This window comes from Solenopsis invicta, chromosome 11 (assembly GCF_016802725.1).
Source record: "Solenopsis invicta isolate M01_SB chromosome 11, UNIL_Sinv_3.0, whole genome shotgun sequence".
NCBI lineage: Eukaryota > Metazoa > Arthropoda > Insecta > Hymenoptera > Formicidae > Solenopsis > Solenopsis invicta.
The window spans coordinates 11,612,896-11,639,172 of NC_052674.1; the positions used below are offsets into that span (position 1 = coordinate 11,612,896).

At 38.3% G+C, this 26,277-nt stretch overlaps 5 protein-coding genes across 10 annotated transcripts in view; 3 read left to right on the top strand and 2 right to left on the bottom strand.

The window, feature by feature from the left end:
• Window positions 1-5,590, top strand: part of LOC105201419 (rho GTPase-activating protein 20) — a 222,250-nt gene extending 216,660 nt beyond the window's left edge. For 2 of the 4 annotated variants that reach the window (XM_011169424.3, XM_026137836.2), the window contains exons 3-8: window positions 348-506; window positions 642-859; window positions 1,115-1,241; window positions 1,637-2,301; window positions 2,453-2,754; window positions 2,931-5,590. In XM_011169424.3, coding sequence (XP_011167726.1) covers window positions 348-506; window positions 642-859; window positions 1,115-1,241; window positions 1,637-2,301; window positions 2,453-2,754; window positions 2,931-4,135 — 2,676 coding nt within the window. In that variant the 3' untranslated portion in view covers window positions 4,136-5,590. The remainder of the gene's footprint in view (window positions 1-347; window positions 507-641; window positions 860-1,114; window positions 1,242-1,636; window positions 2,302-2,452; window positions 2,755-2,930) is intronic. The other 2 variants (XM_026137835.2, XM_011169422.3) reach the window with 2 other exon arrangements.
• A 1,261-nt stretch (window positions 5,591-6,851) lies between these two features.
• On the top strand, window positions 6,852-14,966 carry LOC105201424 (ATP synthase mitochondrial F1 complex assembly factor 2). Of its 3 annotated transcripts, XM_039454915.1 has the most exons (14): window positions 6,854-7,039; window positions 7,182-7,375; window positions 7,673-7,783; window positions 7,905-8,085; window positions 8,149-8,264; window positions 8,404-8,541; window positions 9,818-10,078; window positions 10,175-10,289; window positions 12,416-12,638; window positions 12,761-12,870; window positions 12,984-13,102; window positions 13,233-13,472; window positions 13,581-13,696; window positions 14,472-14,966. In XM_039454915.1, the coding sequence occupies exons 1-7, from the start codon at window positions 6,949-6,951 to the stop codon at window positions 9,833-9,835; spliced, it is 849 nt and encodes a 282-aa protein (XP_039310849.1). In that variant the 5' UTR covers window positions 6,854-6,948; the 3' UTR covers window positions 9,836-10,078; window positions 10,175-10,289; window positions 12,416-12,638; window positions 12,761-12,870; window positions 12,984-13,102; window positions 13,233-13,472; window positions 13,581-13,696; window positions 14,472-14,966. The 3 variants fall into 3 exon arrangements, with proteins under 3 accessions (XP_025993623.1, XP_039310849.1, XP_011167731.1); XM_011169429.3 differs by lacking the exon at window positions 13,581-13,696; XM_026137838.2 differs by lacking the exons at window positions 9,818-10,078; window positions 10,175-10,289; window positions 12,416-12,638; ... (3 more) ...; window positions 13,581-13,696; window positions 14,472-14,966 and having other exon boundaries at window positions 6,852-7,039; window positions 7,905-8,264; window positions 8,404-8,636.
• On the bottom strand, window positions 7,377-15,480 carry LOC105201423 (protein eyes shut). Its single transcript, XM_026137837.2, has 16 exons — window positions 15,376-15,480; window positions 14,451-14,630; window positions 13,870-14,018; window positions 13,671-13,781; window positions 13,501-13,608; window positions 13,276-13,389; window positions 12,253-13,060; window positions 11,617-12,013; window positions 11,200-11,510; window positions 10,825-11,035; window positions 10,562-10,713; window positions 10,164-10,300; window positions 9,815-10,060; window positions 9,354-9,551; window positions 8,913-9,141; window positions 7,377-8,783 (listed from the first exon to the last, which is right to left on the bottom strand). Exons 1-16 carry the CDS (start codon window positions 15,381-15,383, stop codon window positions 8,732-8,734), a joined length of 3,411 nt encoding a protein of 1,136 aa, XP_025993622.2. The 5' UTR covers window positions 15,384-15,480; the 3' UTR covers window positions 7,377-8,731.
• A 1,379-nt stretch (window positions 15,481-16,859) lies between these two features.
• LOC105201425 (SET domain-containing protein SmydA-8) lies at window positions 16,860-20,037 on the top strand. The gene is made up of 7 exons (XM_011169430.3): window positions 16,860-17,377; window positions 17,705-18,076; window positions 18,150-18,284; window positions 18,549-18,735; window positions 18,852-18,947; window positions 19,249-19,343; window positions 19,415-20,037. The coding sequence occupies exons 1-7, from the start codon at window positions 16,898-16,900 to the stop codon at window positions 19,499-19,501; spliced, it is 1,452 nt and encodes a 483-aa protein (XP_011167732.2). The 5' UTR covers window positions 16,860-16,897; the 3' UTR covers window positions 19,502-20,037.
• On the bottom strand, window positions 19,526-26,258 carry LOC105201426 (zinc finger CCCH domain-containing protein 13). Its single transcript, XM_011169431.3, has 10 exons — window positions 25,886-26,258; window positions 25,413-25,488; window positions 24,829-25,229; window positions 22,438-24,642; window positions 21,834-22,148; window positions 21,386-21,731; window positions 21,145-21,311; window positions 20,687-20,970; window positions 20,492-20,609; window positions 19,526-20,357 (listed from the first exon to the last, which is right to left on the bottom strand). Exons 1-10 carry the CDS (start codon window positions 26,077-26,079, stop codon window positions 20,249-20,251), a joined length of 4,215 nt encoding a protein of 1,404 aa, XP_011167733.2. The 5' UTR covers window positions 26,080-26,258; the 3' UTR covers window positions 19,526-20,248.
• Between the last annotated feature and the right edge of the window lie 19 nt (window positions 26,259-26,277).

A 26,277-nucleotide genomic window follows, 5' to 3' on the forward strand; every position in this document is an offset into this window, starting at 1 on the left:
CCAAATTTGGCAGTGACATTTTTCGGGCGTAGCTGTTAATCCTCTGCACATGTGTGGCGCGTTAACGCGGCGATAAAATTAGCATGCCTAAACCCTGCGAAATTCCCCGATCGAGTCATTACAAGAAGAGTCTTGAGTACATAGAGATAGTCACTCGATATTCAGAATTATGTTACTTAAACAGTTCAACACAAGCGTCTCTCATCTTTCTTCTATGAAAAGGGATTTTAAATGTCAATGGATTATATCGAATTTTGATTAAAAAATTAAAAAATTCTTTTTGAAGAACATTTGTGGCTATTATTGGCCATACGCTAGATTTTAATTCAAAATTCAATTGTTTTCAGAAAACGAAGAATATGTTACGTAAAAGAAATGGCAGTACTCCAGTCAGGCTGACGAGAGGACTTTCTCTGAAAGCTCTGGATACAACGGATAGTTCCCTGTCTCCGACGAAATCGCCGACTAGAACCTTTCTTCTAGAAACGCCAGTCCAGTTCACATCGGTATGAAAATCTTTGAGAAGTTATCAGGATTAAAATGTGCTTGCGCGTACATTCGCCCGTTTGATGAGGATTTAGAATTTGCTTAATGTCAAGAGTCAAGACTCTCGAGTCTTAAAATCCCGTTGCGAATTTCAGGGTGTGCAATCCCAGGAGAGGCACCTCTTCCTCTTCACCGATTTGCTGCTGATCGCGAAAGCTCGCAGCAGCGGGAACTTCAAACTGAAGCAAATCGTGAGAATGAGTGAACTCTGGCTGACGATCGGTCACATAGAAGACGTGGCGGAAACCAGCAAGTCCGCGGAAACTAGCTTTGTCATTGGCTGGCCAACCACGAATGTCGTAGCGACTTTCATGTAAGTAGACCTGTTTTTTTTTTCTCCAAAGGCTGCGGTCCATTTGACGCTACAAATGCTTCGAAGCGTTTGATTAACCAATCGGAACAATGAATTTTACAAATTGATCAATCGAAAAATACTTAGAAGCATTTGTAGCGTCAAGTGGACCGTAGCTAAAACTGCGTATCGAAAAAATATCCAAATGAAAAATATCAATGCAGACTAGAGAGCTTACGATCGTTATCGTTGTCACGGTTAAATTCATCTTTACAGGACCGCCGCAGCGCGAGATCTCTGGTGGGGACGTTTGAGCGATCTCGTGCGAGAGGAGAGCATGAAGGAGCCACCGGAGACGAACATTCAAGTCGTGTACCACGACAACGACACACACACCGACTACGTAAGTGCGCTCGCCTTTTCACGCGAGAATGGATACGTTTGCGGTCACGCCACTTCTCGCGATCCATTGTTCGCGCATACTCGAATCTGCGCGAGCCTCGATCATTTGACCTTCCTGGTAGTATTTTTCTTCACGAGAGGCGTCTTTTATATCGCGAACGTCGGAGTCGAGTTAGAATCGTCACCGCGTATTGTGCCGGTATTCACCTTCAGTCACCGTTCGCAATTCATCGATATTGTATGAAGGTATAAGCCGCTTGGATCGCGAATAAATTTCCGTTAGATAAACGCTGTCTATCGTCGGTAAACAAGCTTCGGCGAACCGCGCGTCGTATTATTCATTCCTTTGTAATCCGGCGAGAGAAAAATACATACGTGCTATTTCGCACCTTGCAGTTCAAGACGATCAAGGCCCGCTCCGATATGACGGCGCATGACTGCGTGAAGGAGGCGATGCCACTGTGGGGTCTTCAAGGACCTTTCCAGCTTTGGGCCCGAACGTTCCCGGAGGAGCCGCCGTATCCATTGATAGGGCACGAACGGCCATTCGCCGTGAAAATGTCGCGTCTACGACACATGCTCTCGGCAGATGAGGGTTTCGACCTGGTGCACATCAACAACAGTGGTGTCGATTTGTGTCCCTTCATCCTCAGGCCCGTGATGAAGACACCCGCGAAGAAGAACAATCGATCCAAGATAACCGGTCTGTTGCGTCGCTCGCTGTCGTTGAATACGAATCTATTCGGTGTGCCTCTGTCGCGGCTGGACGAGAACGGACTGCCTAAACCTGTTCTCATGATGCTGCAACAATTGTTTGCGAAAGGCCCGTTCATGCAAGGAATATTCCGCAAGTCTGCGAATGTTCGAATCGTTCGAGAGTTGAGAGAACAGATCGAGTCTACAGGAGATCCTAGTTGCCTGGAGGATGCGCCGATTATAGCGGTGGCGGCTTTGCTGAAGGACTTTTTGAGGTCCTTACCGGATCCCCTCTTGACCTTCCATCTATTTCCTCTTTGGATGGAAAGCTTAAACACGCCGAATCCTGTCCAAACCATTAAAAGGTTTATAATTTATTTTAATTAAAATGATGTTTATTAACTTACACTTTTATGAATACAAAATTTTTATGTTTGCTATATTTGTTATTATTGTCTGTAAAATATATATATATTTTTTTTTAAGAAAATAAGACTAATTAGAAAAAATTTTCAGCATTTTAGATAGATTGCCGAGAGCGAATTTCACACTACTCTCGCATTTAATTTGCGTGTTGCACCATGTGGCGAGACGATCAAAACGTAATCTCATGTGTGCCAGCAATCTTGGCGTTTGCTGTGGTCCGAGTTTACTTTGGTCCTCAAATCCGTCAGTAAATCAGAGTAGAGCGATCCCAACAATCACGGAAATGTTAATCCGTAATTGCGAGGATTTGTTTGGTACCAATGTCACGCAGCTCCTTGGAGAAGACACTCGCAGCGACAGTGGAGCCGAGGAGAGCACCGACAGTCTTCATTGTAAGTTATTACAACAATAATATGTTAAATTGTTAATTATATCAAAAGATGTTAAAGAACATTAAAACATAGAAAATATTAGAATATTCTAATTAAATTATTTTTTTATAAAAAATATTGATTGAAATATTTTAATAATATTGTTATCCATCATTAACAAATTCTTTATGCTGCAGCAGGTGGAATATCATTGGATAGTCTAGACCTGACGGAGGCACCACGTAGAGACCCCATGTCCTTGTCAAGAGACTCAGGCTTAACTTTGTCAGATTGTCAATTGTTCATCCCGGAATCGCCCGTAGGCTCGGAAGATTCTGCCCCGAATGCTCCAACGTCTACCAATTACGATAAGACTTTTGTAAAGGAGGAGAAGTCTAATGGTAAAACCTACATGCCAGTTTATAGATGCGGTTGGGAGGAGAGACTAAATGGTTATGCATCCGGCACTCATAACCATACAAACAACGGGGAGCACAACTTTAGAGAGGAAAAGGCCAACGGCTGTTATCCTAATCCGTCTCAATCGTCAAATTTCCAACGGCAAGATTGGCTACGAGCACAACTTAAAAGAACACCGAGAACGAACAAATTGGACGAACACGAGCACAGAAAAGAGAGATTCGGCGATAAGGATACATTTGATAGGGAGTACCTTAGACAAGACACATTGAAAGAAAACGTAGAAAACTGCAAGGCTTATCGGAGCAGACAGTTGAATGTAAGCTACGATATATTGTCAGAAGATTACAATAGCAAAAACTTGCAGCAGGACATTCGAAGTGCCGAACGGGTGTCGATTCACGATTCAGAGCAGGATCTAACGAGTGGTGGCGATACACCTCGCTCCGGCAGCGATTGCTACGAGTTCAAAAAGGTTAAGTCCTCCGAAGTTCAATATGTAAGTTTGGAGTCTCCGATGTCGGAGAAAGAGCGCCGTCGTCAAGCTCGCGACTGTGAATTGTACGATGACTTTGTTAGGGTAAAGGCGATATACATGGAAGCGCTGAAATACTGCAAAAATAAGGATTCGAATGGTGAATCCGACAGTAAAATTACATACTGCGAGGATAGGAGTCGGTCGACCGAGGTCTACGGAACCACGGATGTAAACAATTCTTATAAGAGCGTAGTCGACCTCAGCGAGGATGAGCAAGAAGAAAGAACTACATCATGGCCGGACACACCGCCTCCATTGCCGCCAAGACTTAGACACCTGCCACCGGTGCATATGAACCTCGAGGACAGGCATAAAGTGGCGGGTAGATCTAGATCTTTACCCCCGCCACCGCCTTATCGACCTCCACCGCAGCCTCGCGCTCCCATTACCACGAGGCATCTAGGATTCGGTAGATCTGTCGTCGACGATGAAAGCTACGTCTGAGAACGAATGGCAGATTCATCCTGGCTATTAATCATCGAATATATCCCTTTGCCTCCCATTATCCCGGCATGTATAATGTCCAAGTCGTAGAATCGCTACGACAATTGAACCTAGTCCAAACCGAAACAAGCATTGTATCGGGATAAAGAGATAACGGCGTTTAATCGCACCGTCGCGATTTTTTGTCAAGAACGACGAGTACTTATCGTTCTTCTTTGATCAAACTTAGAAATAGCGAGATGAACGCGAAACAAAGTGAGACGGCGAAGTATAAAATTCGTTGTCTATTCGTGACCGCTGACAATAGATCTTGGCCCGTATTCTTGTTATGTTTTCGGCATTAAATGTGCTTATTCGCGATATCTATCTTCTTGACTTGAATTTTTCGCATAAGCCGACAAAACTCTGTATTCAGAGTTAAATATTGCGCAAATCGAGGATCCGGGCCTGCGACTGTCATTCAGTGATTCAGGGTGCTTCCACGAGCGTTAATTCATATTATTTTAGTAGGCTTAGTATTCGTATGTAGGTAGTTAACTAAGTATAAACTAAACAAACGGACAATACTAGCCCCAAGACGATACTATGAGTAACTCTTTTCTTACACAAATAACGTTTGTAAAACATTAATGAGAGATGAATTCTGTGCGAGTGTTGAAGTTTTGTGAAAATACGAAAATTTATTGCTGTTTATTAGCAATGCAATGAAAAGCACAATAATGCGCTCGATATGTTTTACGGTACCTTAACCAACTGAAAATCTTTTACTCTTGTGTTTTTTTTAACGGATGCGTTTGAATACATTTTCTATCGATGCGACAGTGCATTTAAATATTTTAAGTTAACGAGAAACCAATATCAGTTACGAGAAAAAAACATAATGATAAAATTTCCCAGAACAAAACCAGTTATAAATTTTTAAAGAATATTGCAAGATATTTCGTTTTGCACACTCGTAACTGATACCAATTCAAAGTTGACTTTAATATAAGAAACTTTTTTTTTAATAGTTTTGTTAACGCGTTGGTAACATTACATTTTAACAAAATTTGATTGACAGAATTATAATCTCTTAAATGTTTTCTTTGCCACGCGTATTTTCCAAATTTTTTGCGCTTGTATCGAATGAAAACGAATCTTCCCCGTAACCAACAAAGATAAACTCCGTTTCTCTGACAATCGTAATGTGATTTACAAACATGAGATACTGTGTGCGTGGATACAATCATGATTATGTTCTAACGACTATAGGATGCAAGAAGCATTGAGACGTTCATGTACTATGCGACCAACTTTTTGCTGTTCTTTGTATATATTAAATTGTAAACTGTCATCTTCTCTTTTATATCGTTGAACTTATGGTACGATGTGTAACACCCATAAAATATGTATACTTATCTAAATTATATATATGTTATGCTATAAAAAGCAAATATATATATTTCGTATTTTATATACCTAAGGATTTTCTTCGATACAATATTCCCATTCATTTTGTGGAGAGGCCACACATAATTACACATATAAATCAATTATATTGCAAAAATACTTTAATATTAATATTAAATATTTCAGCTAAAGTATTCATTAAGAGAAATCATGATTTATTTTAAATTAGAGAAAAGAGGGTGAAAATTTTACATTCAAAAAATCTTACAATAAATTTCAATTTTTTTTTATATTGAGAATTAAAATCTAAAAAATATATGATTTTACAAATTTTTATGTTATAAAATATTTTCAAATTAAAATGTATAAAATTTGTATGATTATTAAAAAGAAATTTTACATATCGACAGTGAAAGATCTTTTCTTAGGATTAATATATGCAAAAGGCAAAACGCCAAATTAGACTCACACGACCGAGCCGAGATAGAAAACTCATGATTTTATAAACAAAGTACAATATTCGCGGAACTCATTAAACTTCAATAAAATACACGAAGAAACTAAAATACTACGTCAAACGCACTTTAACTTAACCTAACCTAACCAACTTTACCGTGTTTCCTAATCTACCGAATCGCGCGAAAATATATCACTGTTGCAATCGTACATTTAACAAATAACGATTAATTTTGCGATAAGATATATCGTAAAATGTATCAGAGTTTAATATTACTCTAAAAAGCCATCATGATCCGAAATCAGAGCGATGTGATTTACAATGATTTACAACCTGCTCGGCGAAGAATTGAGGTTAGGTTCCTCGGAAGGCACGTCACGTCAACCGACTGTTGGCACACCTGGCGAAAGAAGGGAATGCCAAGCGTGCGTACACGAAGCCAACTTCAAATTGTTTCTAATCTTTCTCGCGCCATTTTATGCAACCGATTTATTTGTCTCGTCATATTGTACCGATGATAATTTACGCAAAATGCAATGGGCACGAGACGAATACCGAATTGTAGGGACGAATACAAGTATAAATTGACTCACCGTTCGCCGCTGGTCATTCTGTCCAACTCCGACTCGGCCGCAGCTCTCGAACGTTGGAGATCCAAGATCCAAATATCCTCTTTACGATTTGATTTGATTCACACTTAGCACAAACGCGCGACACTTGATTTTTGACATTCCGACACTCACTCGCGTCAAAAACTCGTACGACAAAAATGCGAGTTGAAACGCACTGCAACGCATTGCGATTTCGCGCCCAACTTGTTGCCGTTTGAGCGACGTAGCTAATATGGCCGCCGCGCAGGCGCACAACACGCGCAGGCGTGTGATGGCTACCATTTGACACTATTCGTCAATGTGTCGTCTGCTTCTTCTTCCTTGAATATTTTGAAACGAAAATATTTATAAGTAACATGCCGCAAATATTTAACAAATTGATTAATTCAATGTATTATTTTACACGTCATAAATTTGTGCCAGCTTCTTCAATTGTTAGAAATATGGGTAATCACATTTTGTTCAAAAGCCTTTTCATTGTTCAGATTAGATTTTTGACGTTTTTTATCATTGAATGTTTTTTTAATGAATATAATAATATTTAATTGAATATAATTGTTACTTGCATAAAATAATTTGACACTTGTAGCCACCGTGAAACGATTTTATAGAAGGACGAACATAATTTCAAGCGGTGACAAATTTGAGGTTACTCTAGACCAGAGAAAGTTGAAGACGCCACAAGGTAGAATATTCGAGGTGAATAGTAAATCTTTGGCTTTAGCAGTGGCTGCAGAATGGGATGCACAGAAGGACATAATTGATAGAGGAAGCATGCACCTGGTACGAGTAATTGTTTAATCACTTTACATACAACTTTACATTATCATGTTTAGTATCATAACATTGTTATAATTAAGTAATGTAATTATTTTGAATAAAGTTACAAATACTTGGCATTACTAATTCAGTTGCTTGGCATTACCAAGTTCATATGATACTCTATGGGTGCTTTTCAGCTACGTACACAATTGACACAGTGAATTATTTTGCCCTTGTTGATTGTCAATATTAAGCACCCTATGTTTATTTTAAGTATATGTAAACATATGCTAACATTTTTCTGATTTTTTGTTATAGACATCCTTATGCAACACTGTATTGGACAATCCACACAATCACTCCAAGATAGATCTGGTCAATCATATAGTGAACTGTTTAGAAATGGATACAATTTTGTTTTATTCGAGTGTAAGAAAGTATTTATACAAATTTCTAAAATTTTTAATATCATTTTTATAATATAAAGAAAATATAGAATATTATATTTAATGCGACAAGATCTCGATTATAACAATTTTTGTAATTTTAGGAGGTGGATGAATTGTATCGATTACAAGTTGAAAAATGGGAACCTATAGTACATTGGTTTTGCGAACATTACGATGTAGATATAGCAAGTACTCAGAGTATACAGATGCCTACAGTACCTATCGAAACTAAAGCTGCATTAACGAGACAGTTGTTGTCACATAATTTCAATAGCATTTATGGTAATAATGCAATTTTGTGTGTAAGCATTCTGCATTTATATATTAATTGGTTCCCCTCTGTAGGTCTTGTATATGCAGTGGATGGATTGAAATCTGTTATTCTAACTCTTGCCACAGTTGCAAGAATAATTAATATCTCAGAAGCTGTAAATCTTTCACGCCTAGAAGAAGAATATCAGGTATATATTACCTTCTTGGTTTGATTTATGAAAAATGTCCAAATCTCCTCTGCTCTCCATTATCTGTTATTATTACATATGTTTATAATGTTTTTATTATATAATATATATTATCCTTTCTATATTTCTCTATGGGTAGATCTCTCACTGGGGCAATGTGGAATGGCATCACGAGTACAGTAAACAAGATTTACAGGCTCGTCTATCAGCGGCGATGTTATTCGTATATTTGAACTCTCATTCTGCCACTTCCCGACCCAAAAATGACGCTCCTAATGTAAGCTAATCTTATTTAGATAAATTATTAATCACTACATCAATAGATATAAAATTTGTATAAAATAAAAGAACAATGTGTTCACTGTAACATAACATGATAACATTGATGCTGACCGATGACTCCCTTCGCGCTAATTAATACGAACTGGGAGAAATCCTCTGCGCGCATCAGAAGATCGTTTCAGGAATTAAATAGGAATGGAACAATCAGGTCCGACCCATTCCTTTGTACAAATACAACTGAAAAGTCAATGAACAATTGCATACATAATGGATACACGGCATGTGTGTTCTATTCACATAGAATATATAGATACATTCTCTAGATAAATTATGTAAAAAGAAAAAACATGATTTCTTATATATTACCTGTACGATGCTCCGTGATGTAAACATACCGCACCGTTCTTGCACGAATGGCGAATGCATTCATTACGATTGCATTCGCCTACACCACGACCTGTGGCAGGACTAGAACCGGTCAGCGGAAGAATCGTCGTGTCTGTACGCAATTCGACGTCAAATATACATCCGGAAAAGCCGGTATGGAGAGGTAGGTCGTGGGGCAACGTTTCGAAATTTTTAGACTTGTAACCACCTATAAAAAAATTTCCTTTTTATTTTTACTTATTTATTTCCTCTTACACGTTCAATATTTACACATTATACTCCAACTTCTATTCATCCGAGATTGTGTTTAATGTCAACGTCAGATGTAAGTGATGAAAATTGAATAGCCACATTTAGCATAAAATATATGATTTGAATGCTGAATATTGTGCCAAAGGCCTCTTCTTTGCAACGACGTACCAATATAGAGAACAGGCGATACATCGAGTTGAGTCATAGATCCTACTGCTTGACCAGTCACGTTTTTGAGACCCTCTACAGCGAGCCACGCTTCCTTGCCTCTCCTTCCGATCCGAACCGTATATGTTTTACTTTTACCAGCTGATCCAGCCACACTCAAAGAGGTCAACGAATCGCTAGTGAAAATTCTTCGCACTCCTATTGAAAGATTATTACGTTTAAATATAATTTCTTTATATATTTAATATATATTCTTCTATAAAAAAAAGATTCTTTACTCTGCCTATAACGTAATATAACTAATTGAATTGCAATTCCTACAAATAGCTATCGTATAAATAATTATTTCCTAGATATCTCGTCCTGGATATCTATTCATAAATCTGTTATTTAAGATATGACTGAAAAAAAATAGAGCTTCGAATATGGAAGATTCTAATTTATATTCATTTATCACTTACCAGAGCCCAAATCCCACGTAAGCATAATGTAGCCGCGCACAAATGTTATCGAAAGATGATCCAAGACATCACGGCGCGAACTTCTCTGGCCGAGGTACGCTATCAGAGAGATTTGATCAAACGTGCGCGGGATGAGTCGCAGCTTCAGCTCCATTGTGTCCTTTATCGAAGTAGGCACGCCGTAAGCAATGTATGACGCGAAACCGGGGACGAGGACCGAGAATGCCGGCCGCACTAGGACGGCATCTGAGGACGAGTAGCTTCGTAAGAACTTTGTTGCTTTACGGTCTCATTGCATCGCTATCACATCTGTAGAATGTCCATTGAACAATTTGTTATTACAATTTACCTTCTTCGCAGAAAAGCCCACGACTACCGAGCGGACAAACGCAAATGAAACCAGTTCCCGGAGAGCTTACGCACGTCGCACCCATTGAGCAAGGATTGTCGTTGCATGCCGAATGTTCACACAAAGGTCCAGTATACCTGTAATAAACAGTCCTTGCTGCTGAGCATTGGTTTTAAATACTGTTGCTTCTAAGATTAATTAATGTTAATTAAAGTTCTTTAACTTGAGAAGGTAAATACGAATATTTAATATTAGAGTCATCCATTTCTGATTTATGATTTTGATCCTGCTTTCTTATATTCTTACTATAATCCTTTTTATTAGACGTATATGTATAAGGGTGTGTTGAAGAAACAAACAGTTCTAAGAAATTTAATTGCCGACTAATAGATATTTACCCCGCTATACATTTGCAACGAATTCTTCCCTCGCTCTCTTCACACGCGCCGAAATTCTGACATGGATTCGATAAACACAAAAATGATGTGCATTCTTCGATTTGAAACGTTTCTAAGGAATCGTGAATAAAATGTCGCGTAATGCCGTTCACCTGCAATGCAATTTAAAAATAACTCTGAGAACCATCCTACATGGAACAGATGAATCTTTATTAGATGTGTTAGAAGCAAGAAAGTTTTAATAATTCTTTACTAAAATATACCTTCAGGGAATCCATGCAACCGATGAACCCCATAGCTACATGAGGGAAATAATGCGAGAACGTTAGTGGAATGCCTCCTATGTATAAATTAGCATATTTTGGGACCAATCCCCGCTGTGGCAGTATTTGTTCGCCGGTCACGGCCATAGTGCCGTTGACTAGCAATTTGGCGAAACACTTTTCGTTTTCATCATTGGCAACATATTGAAAGCTATAGCGGCAAAAGAGAAATGTTTCCTTTCCGTTAATGTTATGTTAATATTTTCATAAAAAATAAAATCAGAAAGATAATGATTCTTTTATGTCTGCTAGTTCAAGTCGTGAAAATTTAAAATAAAATGCGGATTAATTCAGTTGATAACGCGATTAACGTACCTCATATCGATGCTTACTTCATATCCGTTATCGATAATAGCATCAATTTCACCGAGTAACATAGTTTCTAAGCCGCAAGAAAACTGAAACTTCAACGATCCAAGTTCCAAATACACTAAAGAATATCTCTCGTTATCGAAGTAGACGTGCAATATAATTCCGTTTTTAAATGCCGTCCTAAGTTTAACGTAAATGCGGAGCGTCGCACTTTTAGTATCAGTGATTATTACTTCGACGCGTTGTCTGACGAAAGATTTGCCATTAAAGGCCGCTTGCGTGATAGTAGAATCTGTCTTGCAACCCTCGGTATACTGAATAACAATAAAAAGAAATGTAATACGGATATACTCAATCTCGACATTTTCCATGAGTTATTATATATTATTATTTTTCTATTTCTATTTTTGAACTACTTACTTCAGTAACATTTCGCGGAGTTAACGCGGTAGTACTCGTGGAACACTGATTTCCGCGACAAGCACCGATTTCTGTAGTATTTACTTCGACACCAGTCACAGTAGTTTGGCTTAAGGATGCGCTAGTAGATGTTAACGAGGAAGGTATCGTGGAAGTGTCAAATCTCATAGTCGAAGATAAGACTGGCGGCAGTGTCGATGGAGTCGTTAAAGGAAGAACGGTTCTTGGCATATCCATGATCGTAGTTCCAAGATCGAACGTTCTGTTTTGTATAGAATCCGTCGTGTACCGAAATGTCGTGTCAATAGAAAGTGTTATAGCATCGGTAGCATGATCCGTAATAGTACTAGTCCTATCATCCTTTTGGCCTTTACTTGTATCCGTTGTAGGTCGATAACTATATAAGAAACGGAATGTAATATTATAAAATTCACATGAAAATCGTGTGTATTTATATTATCAAAAATTATTGATTTTTTTTTTTTAATATGTGTATGACAGCGTTATGGGATGAAAATTCGATCATGCGATACAAATTATATCAGTTATCATTGAGGATAAATTGATAATTAACATCATTTATTAAATATACCGATTTCAAAGTCCTTAATAAGAATTATAGAACGCTTCATTTACCTAGAACTTGTTGTTGTGTACTCCGTTATATTTTCGTCCACTCTACTAGAAATCGGGGGATGTGTCTTTGTTGTCTGATCATAGTCACCAGACTCTTTAGTAACTTCGCCGTCGTGGATCGATCTCCCGGTTGGCAAGTAAACTTCAGTACCTTCTGTTTCAGTCTTATGGAAGTAACTTTCAGTAAGAATGGACGTCGACATCGTTACAGGCGCCGACGTAACGAGATCATCTCGAGTCGAACTCGTTGATGGAACTTTAGTAAGAAAAACATCGCTATCACTGCTACTACTAGAACCCTCGCCTTCGTATCTCGACGTCGTAGTCTTCTCCATAGTCGTATATCTCTTCGTGTAAGGAGAACCACTTGTTCTCGGGGACGTCGAGTAAGTGGCAAAGCTGATAGCCGATGTGGATGATAAAGATACAGTTGTGTCTATTAACAAAGTTGACTCTTCAGGCGAAACTATGGCAGTTGTAGTTCTAACTAGACTCGTTTCTCGTTCAGATGTATCTTCCATTTCTAGAGTGGTCGTCGAAGGAAAACTATACTCGCACATGGAACCACCATAATTCGGTGGACACGAACAAGTGAAACTGTTGATACCGTCGATACAGGTACCTCCGTTATCACATTGCGCGAATTTCGATTCGCAGTCGTCATATTTTAGCTCACAAAATGCACCGTGATAATCGGGCACACAGTAACAAACTTGACGGTCGTCTTCCAGCAGACACACCGCTCCATTTTGGCAAGGGTTCTCCTTGCAAGGCACGATTGCCTTGTCACAGTCCTTGCCAGTAAAACCTTTGATAGAGACAAGAATTAATTAACATGAAAGTTAGGAAAGTAAGAAGACACGTGATATTTTTTAAAGATGTGTTAATTTTAACAAGATAGTGATAGTAAAATCTGTATAACTTTAATTATAGCCTGAACTTTAATTATAGTTTTATTACAAATCTCTTGCTATTTTTAGATTAAAAAAATCTACGACTCGTGGACAAGAATAATCCGCTTACCGAATAAACAAGCGCAAGTATAGGAAGATGGAATATTGATGCAGAGACCACCGTTTCGACATGGCGATTCCAAACATTCGTCGATATCCATTTCGCAGAGGACACCAGTCCATCCTTTTCGAATTGTAGTACATGAAAAGAAGAAAACGCCATATCGCGATAAAAAAATGTGAAGAAGCAAAATATTCTTTAAGCACGTAAGTAATTTTACGAATAATTTTCTACCTTCGCGACAACGACAGTAGAATGAGAAACCGGGTCCTTCGATGCATTCGCCGGAATTTTTGCACATTGTCTCGTTGCAGACCGAGGCGTCAATTTCGCAATATTCTCCTGAAAATAGGATATCAAAATGATATAGAAATTCTTTTTATACATTTGTCATCACGTTGTACCTGAATATCCATCGAGGCATTGGCAGGTAACGCCGTCATAATCGACGCAGGTACCATTGTTGAGGCACGGATGATTCGAACACTCGCTGTATCTTTGCTCACAATTCACACCTATTTGCCATTTAAATTTGGTATTATTTATTTTCATCAATTTTCTTGTATTAATTTATCACGAACGATATGATGAAAAATGAATTACCTATGAAACCATCGGGGCAAGTACAATTATATGCGGCAACGCCGTCGTTGCATGTGCCGCCATTAAGACAAGGATCTGACCAACATTCGTCCCAATTAATTTCGCAATTGATCCCCGTGTAACCATCGATGCAGTAACAAGAATAAGTGCTATGTTGTCCATGAAAAATCATAAAATGTAAATAAGCAGATTTTTCATTTATAATTTCAATTATTTGAACTTGCACATATCTTTAAATTAATAATATTAGCAAGAATAAATAATATTAAATCTTTATATAGATCTAGAGGTGTTTTTGTTCCAATATTTATTAAATAAAAATATTCGAATTTTTAAGAAAAAGTAAAAAAAAAACTATTGTGCACAAATTTCTTTTAGACGACAATAATTATCTATTGGTCTCAATAAGTTAAATAATCACATATCTTAATTTTGCCTTTCGAGATTCCTAAAATTAAAACAAATTACTATCTATATTTATCTTCTTTATGTATGAGCTATATCTAATGTCTTATATCCAACAAAATTACGCTTGATCCTCAGATTATGCATGCTTTTAGCAAGCGTAAAACTGCATGTACCTGTTTTCGTTGTCCAAACAGATCCCATACATGCAAGGATCTCCGCTACAATCCGATCCTAGTGCAAACACTGTAATCGCAGTCGATAGTACTATCAGAGTAAAAATATTTTGACACACGGTCTTCGCAGATGATGGACAGTAACTCCACTTACAAGCCAGCCTAAGTAGCCTTACATACCTTTACAGCATGATTATAGCATGATATACGCATGTCTATTTGTCGTTAATGTATAAATGTGTATGATGTGTGCACGCGCATTAAAGTATGTGTACGTGTGTATACATTACGTTTTTCATATTTCGTATAAGAGGAACAAGATCTACATAACGTATATTAATGAAATATAGATTTATTTGTTTCATATATATTGAATGAAAGTAATTTTATAGATGCATCCAACGTAAGATACATTTTACCAATCATATTTAACAATGTTTGTAGCTTCATTATATAAAAGGAACGTGTCTATGTAGGCCATGCAAATTAATAAATTATATCAGTTATTAAAAGAAAGAAAAAATTTCTATTGATTGTATGTTAATACGAATGTAGATATTTTATATTTTAGAATTTTTTGTTTATATTTATATATATATATATAAACAAAAAATTCTAATATACATATACATATATATATATGGATTATATAAAATTAAAATATAAGATTTAAAAAATTCAACTTGATTTCATTAGTTTCTCGATATAAAGTCGATTCGATTAACACACGGTTTTAAGTCTCGTCACTGTGCTAACGTTCGTCCATGACCTTTCTCGTGAATTTTGGCATTGCGTTATCAGGCGGCTAAAATGCCGCAGAGGGAAAATTAATTACACTTGATCAGAATGCCGTACAGTTCCTGAAAGGATTAAAAAGCGGAACGGATTCGCCATGAGAAAAGGACGGACCATCCTTTTCCATTACCTTCCCATTTCTGTGCGACGGTGGGCAATAGAAAAAAAGGGAGAACGCGAGTCGTCAAGGAACACGGCACTTTCGACAATCTCTGTACACAGTTACGGTATGCCGTAGGCATATATTGTTAGTGCGGCATAGGCCGTGTATATACGTTGTATCTACGTTGTTCTTGGCGATGCCGTTCACGATACCCTACCGTCGACGAGGAATCAACCGTAGTCTTAGCAACGCTCAACCATACAAATAACTATTACATGCTGTACGCTTGCGTGAAGCAATCGTATCGACATTAATTCGGACGTTACTATTATATAAATACAATTTAACAATAGAGGGATGATATATTTCTTGAATTTTTTCGCCATCACAGGGTCGCAGAGTACACCTGCGATCTGCGAACTTAAGGGGCCACTTCTTTACTTGACATCGCTATAAATAACATCGGCAACAATTTTGTAATTATTGATTGTTCGTTATATACGATAAAAATAAATGGAAAATTTAGTTCTTTGCAAACTACATCGTAGTTTGCAAACTAGAGTGCACGAGACACTTTTAGTCAGGCGAGCAAGTTAGAAAACAGATCAATATTACGCGTTTACAGAGTACAAATCGATACGATTGCGAGCGTAAGGCAAAGCCGTAACAGTTACATGTATTGAATAAATTTTGTATCTCAGAAAAAACTTCAAAACAGATGCAATTAAATATAATTTATAATTAACAATATAATTCTCCATTTTCTTCTAATTGCGTTCTTCTCAAAAACGAATTGTTTACTCGAATATTTAAACAGCTTATTTACAACCTGTTGACATCTCCCAACGCGCGTAAACTGTAAACAGATAGGAAAGTTGGCTAGTTTTCGGTGTCAAATTCAAATTCTATTTTAAGCCAAGATTTATAACGAGAACACGCTATTCGTAGAACAGTGTTACTCGCGTGCCTCCAATATGCGACGTCTCTCGACATTGTGATATTAATTCCGATTCTAATTATATAATTAATTGGTAAGACGATCTATTACGAAAGCCAAAACTCTCTGATACTTCCAACACCAGTCTGTAGTATATCACGTCTGACAAAGGACGGGTATAAATATCCCTGTGCCACGATAATGAGCAACGCCTCGTAACAATCTTGCCATCAAGTTTTCGTGGATGTCAACTTTTCCGAAGTTCGTTTCAGATCTGAAAATTTTATGGTCGGTTAAAAAAAATTTTAGAATAGATCCATGAATATCTTTCTGTATTTGTAATGATTAAAGAAATTGAACTCACCGCAAATGATACAAGTTTGAAGGAGAGCCTCTGCCAACAAAGAATGTTAGACCCACTGAAAACATATTTACTATTTGTGCCAGTCAACAAAACAAGCTTTTTCCTAGCTCAGTTACACTTAGAAACTGGCTCACTGCCGTGAACTAATACTAACGTTTCTTCGTCCATATAAAAGAGGAAGATTAGGCCGAGGTGAAGAATCGAGAGGAAAACGTATAGCGCATATACGTAGAGCGCGTGTGGTCCAGATGGAACCCCGCGAGACAGACGAGTTGCTCAAGTCTCATCTGCGAGAGAATAATCTTTTGCAAGACAGACTCAGGTCATGGATCGTCGATCGTTCTCCTCTCGGAGGTCGCGGCTTATTTGCCACGCGAGACATTCAAGCCGGCGAGCTGATCTTCACGGATGTTCCGCTGTTAATGGGGCCGCGATGCTACAACAAGCATCTGCCGATGTGCGTTGTCTGTTACAAAAACAACTGCCCTCTGTTCCCCTGCGATTACGGCTGCGGTTTGCCGATTTGTTCTGCGGAATGTGAGAATTCGGCGATGCACGTTCAAGGGGAATGCCAATTCCTGAGAGAGTGGGCGCCAACCTGCGGTTCCACTTGGTCCAAAGATCTATTACTCGTGGTGGTGCTGATACGTGGTCTTGCGTTGTCGGAGGAGCAGCGCACATTATTGTACGCCTTTGAATGCCATGCGAATCTTAATCGCAATTACGAGGTACGTTTTCTTTTATACAAGATAAGCTCCTGATATTCGCACAATAAATGTCTGTACTTTGTAGAAGTATAGAAAACGAATAGCTCGACGAATTTTCATATAAATAATGTTTACTTTATATTTCTTTTCTTTAGTCTATCTTTATATGTTTTCAATATTGTATATCTTAGCTATGAATATGATTGATATAGTTCTGAACAACATCAAATAAACTTGCCTAGTCTATCGCGTCTTCTGATCATTTCTTCATGTCAAATTTACAAAAAAATATCGTATAATAATTAAATGGAACATCTTATAACATGTGTTCATCAATTTATATTGAAGATCGACTTGCTCAAAAGAAACGTGGCCAATCTTCCCAGCGAAGAGCAAATGAAACTTATGCAACGCGTCTGCGACGTCTTCAACACAAATTCGTTCGAAGTTGTTGTACCTTCACGGGGCAATGATCATACCATGAGTTTACGTGGTCTTTACCCAATGGGCGCATTGCAGAATCATTGCTGTGTACCGAATAGCAGGCATCACTTTGACGACCAGCAACGGTTGCACGTAAGCGCCGCGCTGCCTATCGCCGCTGGCGAGGAGATCACCATGTCCTACACCGATCTGTTATGGGACACATCGACTAGAAGGCAGTTCTTGAGGATCACTAAGCGTTTCTCTTGCAATTGCAACAGGTGCTCCGATCCACTGGTATGTCTTCACTGCGATCACGCAATTTCTCGTTATGAAAATTCAATTGAGACATTTTTCCTGCTTTTCCTAGGAATTCGGTTCTCGGCTCAGCGCACTTCTCTGTGCGAAGGACGAATGTTTGGGACATTTGTTACCTCGTAATCCTCTCAATTATGAATCGTCCTGGATCTGCGACAAGTGTCAGACCAGCGTAAATCACAGACAGGTATCTAAAAGCTGAAATATAATGCTCTATTTTTACATAAGAGTAGTAAGAATAATTGAAGTAATAAAATCTTTAACAATTAGTTTCCTAAGAGAATAAATGTCTCTTATACGATTATTGATTCAGGATATTATTTATTTATGAAATCTATTCGTATGTTCAATAACATTTGCATAATCGTATAATCGATTAAAATCTGCATAGATTGTTCTTACAATAGCAAAATTTATCTTGATTTCTTCTACGTGCTTTGCTGTTTTACAGATTGAATGTATCCATTCGGGATTGAATACATTTGTATCCAACGTTATGTACAAAACTCCACGAGAAATTCAAAGATTTACAGAAGCAATATTGCCAAAATTGGTACCCGCCATTAATTATATCATGTTGGATATCAAATATTGTATAATATCTTACTTTGGCAGAGTTCCCGATCTTAAATGGGAAGGTAAAACATTATATTTTCTATAAATATCATTATGTAATATTTTATAAGTTTTTTATTACCTTTATATTGCACAATATATGCGCACACCATAACGCCAAATGTAATTATTACCACAGATCTCACAGATGTAGAACTTCGAATTAAAAGGACATATTGTGACGATATACTTTCTGCTTTAGACGCCTTAGGTTCTGGAGATTCTATTAAAAAGGGTAATGGAAGATGCTTCTATTCTATATGCATATTAGGATTTCTATAAAGTACTTTATGTCCCTGTGAACAAAAATGAGATGTAGGATAAGAATAAAATAGATTATGCATTTTTGTCTACATAAGCTGTAATAACGTTAACAATGCGAACGTAATATAATAATTAATTAAGGTCAAAATAAGATAGATTTAAAAAATGTTTTGGTATATATGTGTTATATCATAATTCTTAAAATATTATTTTATAAGTAAATTAGAAAAGTTTAAACTTAATTTTTGAAATACATTTCTAATATATTCCAGGTCTTGTTTTATACGAGTTGTATCGTACCAATCTTGAATTGCTTAAACGCCAAATTTCCGATGATAACAATGACCAGATACATCCACACATAAAAGTATGAAGAATAATTCATGTTTATTATACATATTCTAATTATCATTTTAAATCCTTTTACTTTTTGTTTAGAACGATGATAATGAGCAACTGTTACGAAAGGCAATGAGTATATTACAAAACGATGTCGGTGCAGCCTGTGTTCGCAAAAGCGATTAATGGAAACAACTATTTTTTAAGTCATTTGACCGTTCATATTTATTGCTTTACTCGATATCTGGAGTACATGACAAACATATATTATGAGAATACAACAAAGAATGCGTCTACATTATATTTTCATAATTACTTAGTTCTGTGCTTTAATTCACATGAACTATATTGTATATAATACAAAATTTGTAATATATAATATATATTTAATATATTTTTTTTTAAATATGCGAAGATTTATTGACAATCAAATCTTTATCAAAGTAAAAATGCAAATGTTCAAACAAAAATTATATTTAACAGCTATTATTAGCTACATGTCAATTATATGTATAAATTGTGATACGACAATATCTGTTATAACAATATCTGTTATAATGTGTAATAGATTGATGAAACAGGGTATATTTATACAGAGGGTGAAATAGATAGCGCGATCTGCGCAAGAGGGTAATACTTCGCAGCAAAATGAAATAACAGTATACTATTTTTTTGTTAATATACAAAGTTTCATTTTCTGAAAACTTTTTGAAAATTGAAAATAATATATTTATGATTCTTTGATTTTCTTCAACTATCTTGTGTTTTTAAATTTGATAGTGGCTATCAATACATAATGTACATACATTCCATTTAATAAAATAATTTAAATTATCGTAAAATACTGCTGCTTATATCATATTCCATATTCTGGATATATAATAATATAAAGAAAACAGTGGCCATTCGTAATTTTATATACAAATTATTTTTTCATATTACTTGCTGCAATAAACATTTTGCTTCTTCATATAAGGCAGTACTTGGCTTCCACGTTTCCTGATCGCAGTCCACATCTTCATCGTAACACGCATTATTATTTCTACAACGAAATTTCATTATATTAATAATTATATATTGTTAAATAATTATCGATTGTATGTGTGATATTTATAATGGATAAAATTAAATTTTGATATTTGCTCTTAACTACAAGAATAATTTAAAGAGACTTACCTATACAAGATATCATCTACGGTATGCATCGCGCCATTACCCATATCCTGAAGTAACCGATTTCGCGCGAGCGTTGTATGCATTAGTGCAACATCATTTAGTAAAAATTCTTTATGATCTATAAAAAAAAGATTTAAAAAGTATTTATACAGAGGCTTATTTTTTTATTTAATGAAACTACCATGAATTACTCACCATTCTTCTCATATTTTTTTAGCAGCTTTTTCACGAAATCTTCACCCGCATATTTCTTGGATATACCGATTCTATAGAAGATAGCTTTACACTGCCATCGATTCTCCGCGGAGTCTTGATTAGACGGAGCAATTCTTCTCGCTTGAGTTTCCTTCACGAGGGATTCCCAATCGACTCCTAAGGCATCACCTAATCCTTTGCCACTTGTTTTAATGTCCTCTTCTAGCTCGCCATCAGAAATTTCTTCAAAGTCCATAGTCTCCATATTATCATCTTCCATATTCCTAATACAGTAGATTCATATGTAAAATTGAATACTTTAGAGATTTTATGTAAATAAAAACAAATAGGTTAAAGCAAGAAAATTTGAATTATTAAAGTTAATGTTAATATTAAATAATTTTTTAAATAAAATTATTTTATTTTATGATTTATATTTTATAATGTATATATCTTACTTCAATGATACAGCATCAGCATTATCCTTAGATTTTGAATTGAAAATAGTTTCTTCAGTAGATTCTTTTGGAGATAACTGTGTCGATTCCTGTACAGTTGATTGTGCATCGCGATGTGCAGCATCCAGTGTTTTCTTATTTGCCCGTGTTTTATTAGCTTCCATATCCTGTTAAAAAATTACATAAACACATGAACATCTTTTCGTAACAAAACAAAAGAAATAAGAACATAGATACATACTGTGGTATCTTCTTCCATATTCAATATATCATCAGGATCATCGCTAATATCACTCAAGTCGCTCTCAGTATGAAGTGTTTGCAAAGACTCGTCGGCAATGGAACGCTTTGGTTCCACCACGACGGGTTCTTTGATTTCAGATTTATCCTTTTGCAAATTCTTTTTTTGGAAATTATCCGTAGACTTTTCTCGAGTAGTAGTTGTGCACAATCTACCTTCAGCGAGTTCCATCAACTTCTTGTTAATAGGTTCTTCTTTCATGCTGCCGTAAATAGCAGCTTGCTTAGCAGAAGGATGTATCGCCGGCTCTTCTCTCACTTCCGGCGCATTATACGACCGTCTTTTACTATAAGAATTAATCTTGATTAATATACTTTAACAGATATATTTGTTACTGTAGTTATTTTCACTCTTTCTAATTGTATAAGACAGTATGCTGCATATTTACTTGTGTTGTGTAGATTCTCCGTGCTCTAAGTCCTTCGAGCGCTCATTCCTGTAATGTGATCGAACGTGCGCGTTCTGATTATCCCATTTTCGCGCATCGTTAGATTTCCATTCGTTCATAGAATTGTCGTATCGAGAATTCCATTCCTCATCATGTATCTCTGAACGAGGAAGACTATCTCTGCCTTCCCACAAGGCCGCCGTTCTAGTGCGCCATTCCCTTTCTTCCCATTCGACAGTTTGATAACCACGGTCTCGACCATGTTCCGCATCACGATGATGTCCCTCCCAATTGTCATTAGAAACAGTTTCATCTCTAAGATAGAAGACAATACGTGAGAAAACAATAATATGAAACAGACGAAATTTCAGTAACAATTATGAAAAAAAAAAAAAGAAAAACTTTGTACTTTTAAGATATGGTTTACTATTTGCTCTTTGTTTCAATTCTAATAAAAAGTTATCTGTTAAAATACAGTTATACTTTATTGAAAGAAAAATATGGAAATGTAATTCAATATTTTCTGTAAACTATGTTCCTAAATCTAACATCTAAAGCGCAAAAGAATAATATTTCCAATTTATAATAATGTGTTAATTATTACCTAATATTGGCTGCACCACTTCTCAGTTTATCGCCAGGATAGAGAGGAGGATGTCGATGATGATGATGATGATGACGATGATCGTCGAAAGATGCTCGTTCCGTAGTCTGGATCACATATCTCGACTCTCTGGGTCTCTCGTCGCGAGCAACGCGTCTCTCCTCGAAGGGACTGTCGTACCTTCTGCCCTCGACGGTCTTTCTCCTGTCATCCTCGTGAATGTGAACGTGATCACGATACTCGACGTGTGTAGCTGTCTCCTCCTGCTCGTCCCAGTGCTCCGGAAGTCTACCATAGTTCCTACCAAAGTTCCTGTCCACTTCCATGGTGCGTCGCGGACTGTTCGCGTCTCGACGATCTACTATTCGATCGATCTTGTTCGGTACGCGATTCGATTCAATTCGCGCCTGGTCCTTTCTACTGTTGTGCTCCGACGTGTGACCCCTTTCGTATCTTACACCGAACCTTCTATGCCGGTCCCTGTCGTAGTGACCACCATCCACCATGTCTATCAGATGATCGCGAGATGGTAGAGCGGATGTCACGGCTGCTGCCGATGAGGAAGACGACGCCGGCGGCACGGGCGGTAACGTCGCTGCTGACTGAACGCTCGACGACGTCGCGACATGCCCGCCCTTGTCGTGCAAGGGCGCACGATCCAAAGACGTCTCCCGAAAACGATCCATGCGATCTCGGGGCGAATTGACGGTCGACTTGCCGCGACTCGACGACACGTTGTCTTTTTCAACAACGCCACTTCTCTCGTACCTTCCGTCCAGACGTGACTGCGTGGAGTTCCGTTCCCGGTCGGCGAGAGCCTTCGTTTCGGATCGTTCCCGTTCGCGCTCGCTCCTGCTGCGCTCGCGAGTGCCGCCGCCTTTCTCAAACGACATATCCTTACCTAAAGGCCGTTCCTTGATTCTGCTGCTGTAACGTGAACCCTTATCCGCCGATAGACTCAACGCCACGGGCGAAATCACCGTAGCGGGCACGTCTCTCTCGCGTGACTTCATAGACTTCTCTCTCTCTCGGTCCCGCTCGCGATCCCGCTCACGTATCTCCCGATCTCTTTCCCGCTCGCGATCGCGCTCCCGTTCCCGTTCGCGATCTCTATCCCTCTCCCGGTCGCGTTCGCGCTCTCTCTCTCGATCCCGATCTCGATCGCGATCCCGCTCGCGCTGCCTCTCATTACGACAACGCTCCTGAGATTCGTCCTTGTCCTTGTCACGCTGGGGCTCTTGACGCTGATCGCGAGTCAGCCTCGAGGGACGCTCGTCTCTCGTCTCTTTCTCGCGCTGACGCTCGCGGCTCTTCTGCCGCGCCTTGTCGCCGCTGTAATTCTTCTCATCGAAGTTGTCTTTGCTCGTTGTGTTGCTCCTTCGATAATTCTCGTCCTGATTCGAAGTCACCGAAGTCTGTTTCGCTTTGCCGGAAGACGTCTGCTCGTTCTTCCTCGCGTCATCTCGTTCTTTGCTCTTATCCCTTTTGTGCGAGTCGCGATCCTTCTTCTCCATGTCTCTTACGCGATTCGACGAGTTGCCTTGCTTCTCAGGATTCTTCGCCGGAGTTAGATCGCGTCTCGTCCTCGATGGCGTCCGGCTACGTTGTGGCTTCGACGACGCATTCTCCTTGACGTGCTGGTACTTGGATGAGCGCTCCGATGACGACGGCGGCGGCGGCGGCGTACGCGAACGCACATCCTTGTCTTTGCACTTGGATCGCAATCGATCGTCTGCTTTGGTCTTCTCGTCAACAGCGCGATTCTTCTCTTTCTCCTGTTGTTCCTTGATTTTATCGAATGACTTGCACTTGACAGCGTCCTTGGACAAACACTCGTCCATGTCACGCACCTTCTTGTAATGCCTGCTGTCCTCCTTGTCCACTTCTCGATTACTCTTTATCGCTTTCGGCGAATCGCTCCTGTTTCTTTCTCGGATTTTGCTGGAGGACGACGCGTGATGCGCTACAGAAACCTGCGAGCCCAACGTTGTGGCTGCCACAGATGTGACTCCGCTCGTAGAACCCTGTTGTACAGTAGGCGATCGAGCGCGCAACGAGCTGGAATGCTTTCTGGATACAGACGTCGTGCCATACTTCTTGACTGATCTCGTGGTAAGATCCTTCTTTGTGGAACTATTCTCGAGTTTGCGTTTCTTTTTGTTGATGGCTTTATCGTTTCTCGTTCCTAGTCTCTTGAGCTTCAATCTGTAAGATCCATTCGTGACAATTTAATTAGAAAACTACATAATACAACAAAAATTGTTAAGCATTGAGAAAATTAATTAGATTCAATGTGAGATATTACAAAAAGTCTTTTTTTGTTTATAAATACAATTACAAATTTATACATTATAAAATGTAAAGAATTTTATATCCTAAACAACTTCTTACTTTCTCTTTCTTTCTTTATCCTCGTTATAATCGGCGGAAATACTATGGTGTCTCTTGGTCTTGATCTTTTTGATTTTCTTGTGTGAATCGGAAGTAGAAGTAGAAGACGAATCTTCGCTGCTGGAGCTGCTGCTACTGCTAGACGTGCTGGATGTGCGCGAACTAGAAGAGGAGCTCATTGCTTTTTTCTTCTGCCTTACTTTATCCTTGCCATGTACTTCTTTATCCTTCTTCATTTGTAATTCCAGTTCCCGTTGTAACAATTGCCGCCGTCTCTCCAACACCTTTTCGTCTTCGTACTCTAGATCCGTCTGATTCCACTCTTCTATATTTAAGTCCGGGCTGTGGGACGCCTTTTTCACGATCTTCGATGTGAGCCGTTTGAAAGGATCCTCAATGAGCTGTGATAAAGAAAAGATTAAAAAAAAAAATTCTTTGATTCAAGTTTATAGTTGGTCAATTGTCAATTTTAACTCTTATCAATTATGTTGCAATACTGGAAAAGCTATATGCGTATACATATCAAATAAAATTATTATTAAATTATTATTAAAGCAAGAAAATACAACATATGTTATACTTACCCCAGATGTACTTGCGATCGCATTATCTTTCTTAGCGCGCTTGGATGGACTTATCAATGTGTGTGTATTTGCGTATCTAATTAACAAATAAGAAATTGCTTAATATTTCACAATAAGCAATATGCTCCAATAAAGAAGAGCAATTTAAATTAGCTTTTAATGCTAGTCTTCTTAGCATATTATCAATGTAAAGTGAGTTTAGTAAGCTGATTACATCTTGTTTGAAGCAATAGATCTAAAATACTAAGAGCTCATTTTATTTTCAACTTCCAGCAATAATAATCGTAATTGTACACACAAAAAGAATCGTTTACGCCACGAAAGACTGTCTCTACTACTGTTTTCGTATAATTACGATGCGACTTTGTTTCTTGTGTGCAGGTGTAAAATCTTTCAGTCAGCTGACAAATTATTCGATGCGCATTTCGACGAGGAGTTACGACAAACGAAACAAAATGAAATCAGCGGCTCACTTGCAACTCTTTCCGTAGGAACAACTGCCGTTGAGGGCCCAATTTCTGCAGTAATCCGATGTATTCTGAGCGGCGGCGGCGGCGGTGATCGCTGGTTTGGTGCCCAACCTCTCAAACACACTCGGCCGTCGTGAAGAGTCTGTATTACATTTCGTAGGGTCAGCCGTTATCTTCCTTATGTTTGGTTTTGACATATTATCACCATAAAGCACTTATATTTTGACAATGGAAGCGCATAACTGCGAATATGCAGGCGTTCACGTGCCGTGCGAAATCGTCAGGCGACTCGGCGATGATCTCGGCACAGAATACTTGCGAGAACAGGCATTTCGTTCCCTTCCCTACGCCCGGGGAAGATTACCGCGAACCGTGGCCGTGGCTCGTATCCCCTT

Excerpts from the sequence above, each read along its gene's own strand:
- LOC105201424 (XM_026137838.2), top strand. The coding sequence starts at position 6,949 with ATGCCGCAAATATTTAACAAATTGATTAATTCAATGTATTATTTTACA. Across the intron at positions 7,376-7,672 it reads ATAGAGGAAGCATGCACCTG|ACATCCTTATGCAACACTGT; the intron begins GTACGAGTAATT and ends TTTTTGTTATAG. Across the intron at positions 7,784-7,904 it reads CAATTTTGTTTTATTCGAGT|GAGGTGGATGAATTGTATCG; the intron begins GTAAGAAAGTAT and ends TTGTAATTTTAG.
- LOC105201423 (XM_026137837.2), bottom strand. Across the intron at positions 13,609-13,670 it reads ATGCCTCGATGGATATTCAG|GAGAATATTGCGAAATTGAC; the intron begins GTACAACGTGAT and ends TCCTATTTTCAG. Across the intron at positions 10,714-10,824 it reads GTTGCATGGATTCCCTGAAG|GTGAACGGCATTACGCGACA; the intron begins GTATATTTTAGT and ends ATTGCATTGCAG.
- LOC105201425 (XM_011169430.3), top strand. The coding sequence starts at position 16,898 with ATGGAACCCCGCGAGACAGACGAGTTGCTCAAGTCTCATCTGCGAGAG. Across the intron at positions 17,378-17,704 it reads ATCTTAATCGCAATTACGAG|ATCGACTTGCTCAAAAGAAA; the intron begins GTACGTTTTCTT and ends TTTATATTGAAG. Across the intron at positions 18,285-18,548 it reads CCAGCGTAAATCACAGACAG|ATTGAATGTATCCATTCGGG; the intron begins GTATCTAAAAGC and ends GCTGTTTTACAG.
- LOC105201426 (XM_011169431.3), bottom strand. The coding sequence starts at position 26,079 with ATGTCAAAACCAAACATAAGGAAGATAACGGCTGACCCTACGAAATGT. Across the intron at positions 21,312-21,385 it reads ATATGGAAGAAGATACCACA|GATATGGAAGCTAATAAAAC; the intron begins GTATGTATCTAT and ends ATTTTTTAACAG. Across the intron at positions 20,358-20,491 it reads GTAGATGATATCTTGTATAG|AAATAATAATGCGTGTTACG; the intron begins GTAAGTCTCTTT and ends ATTTCGTTGTAG.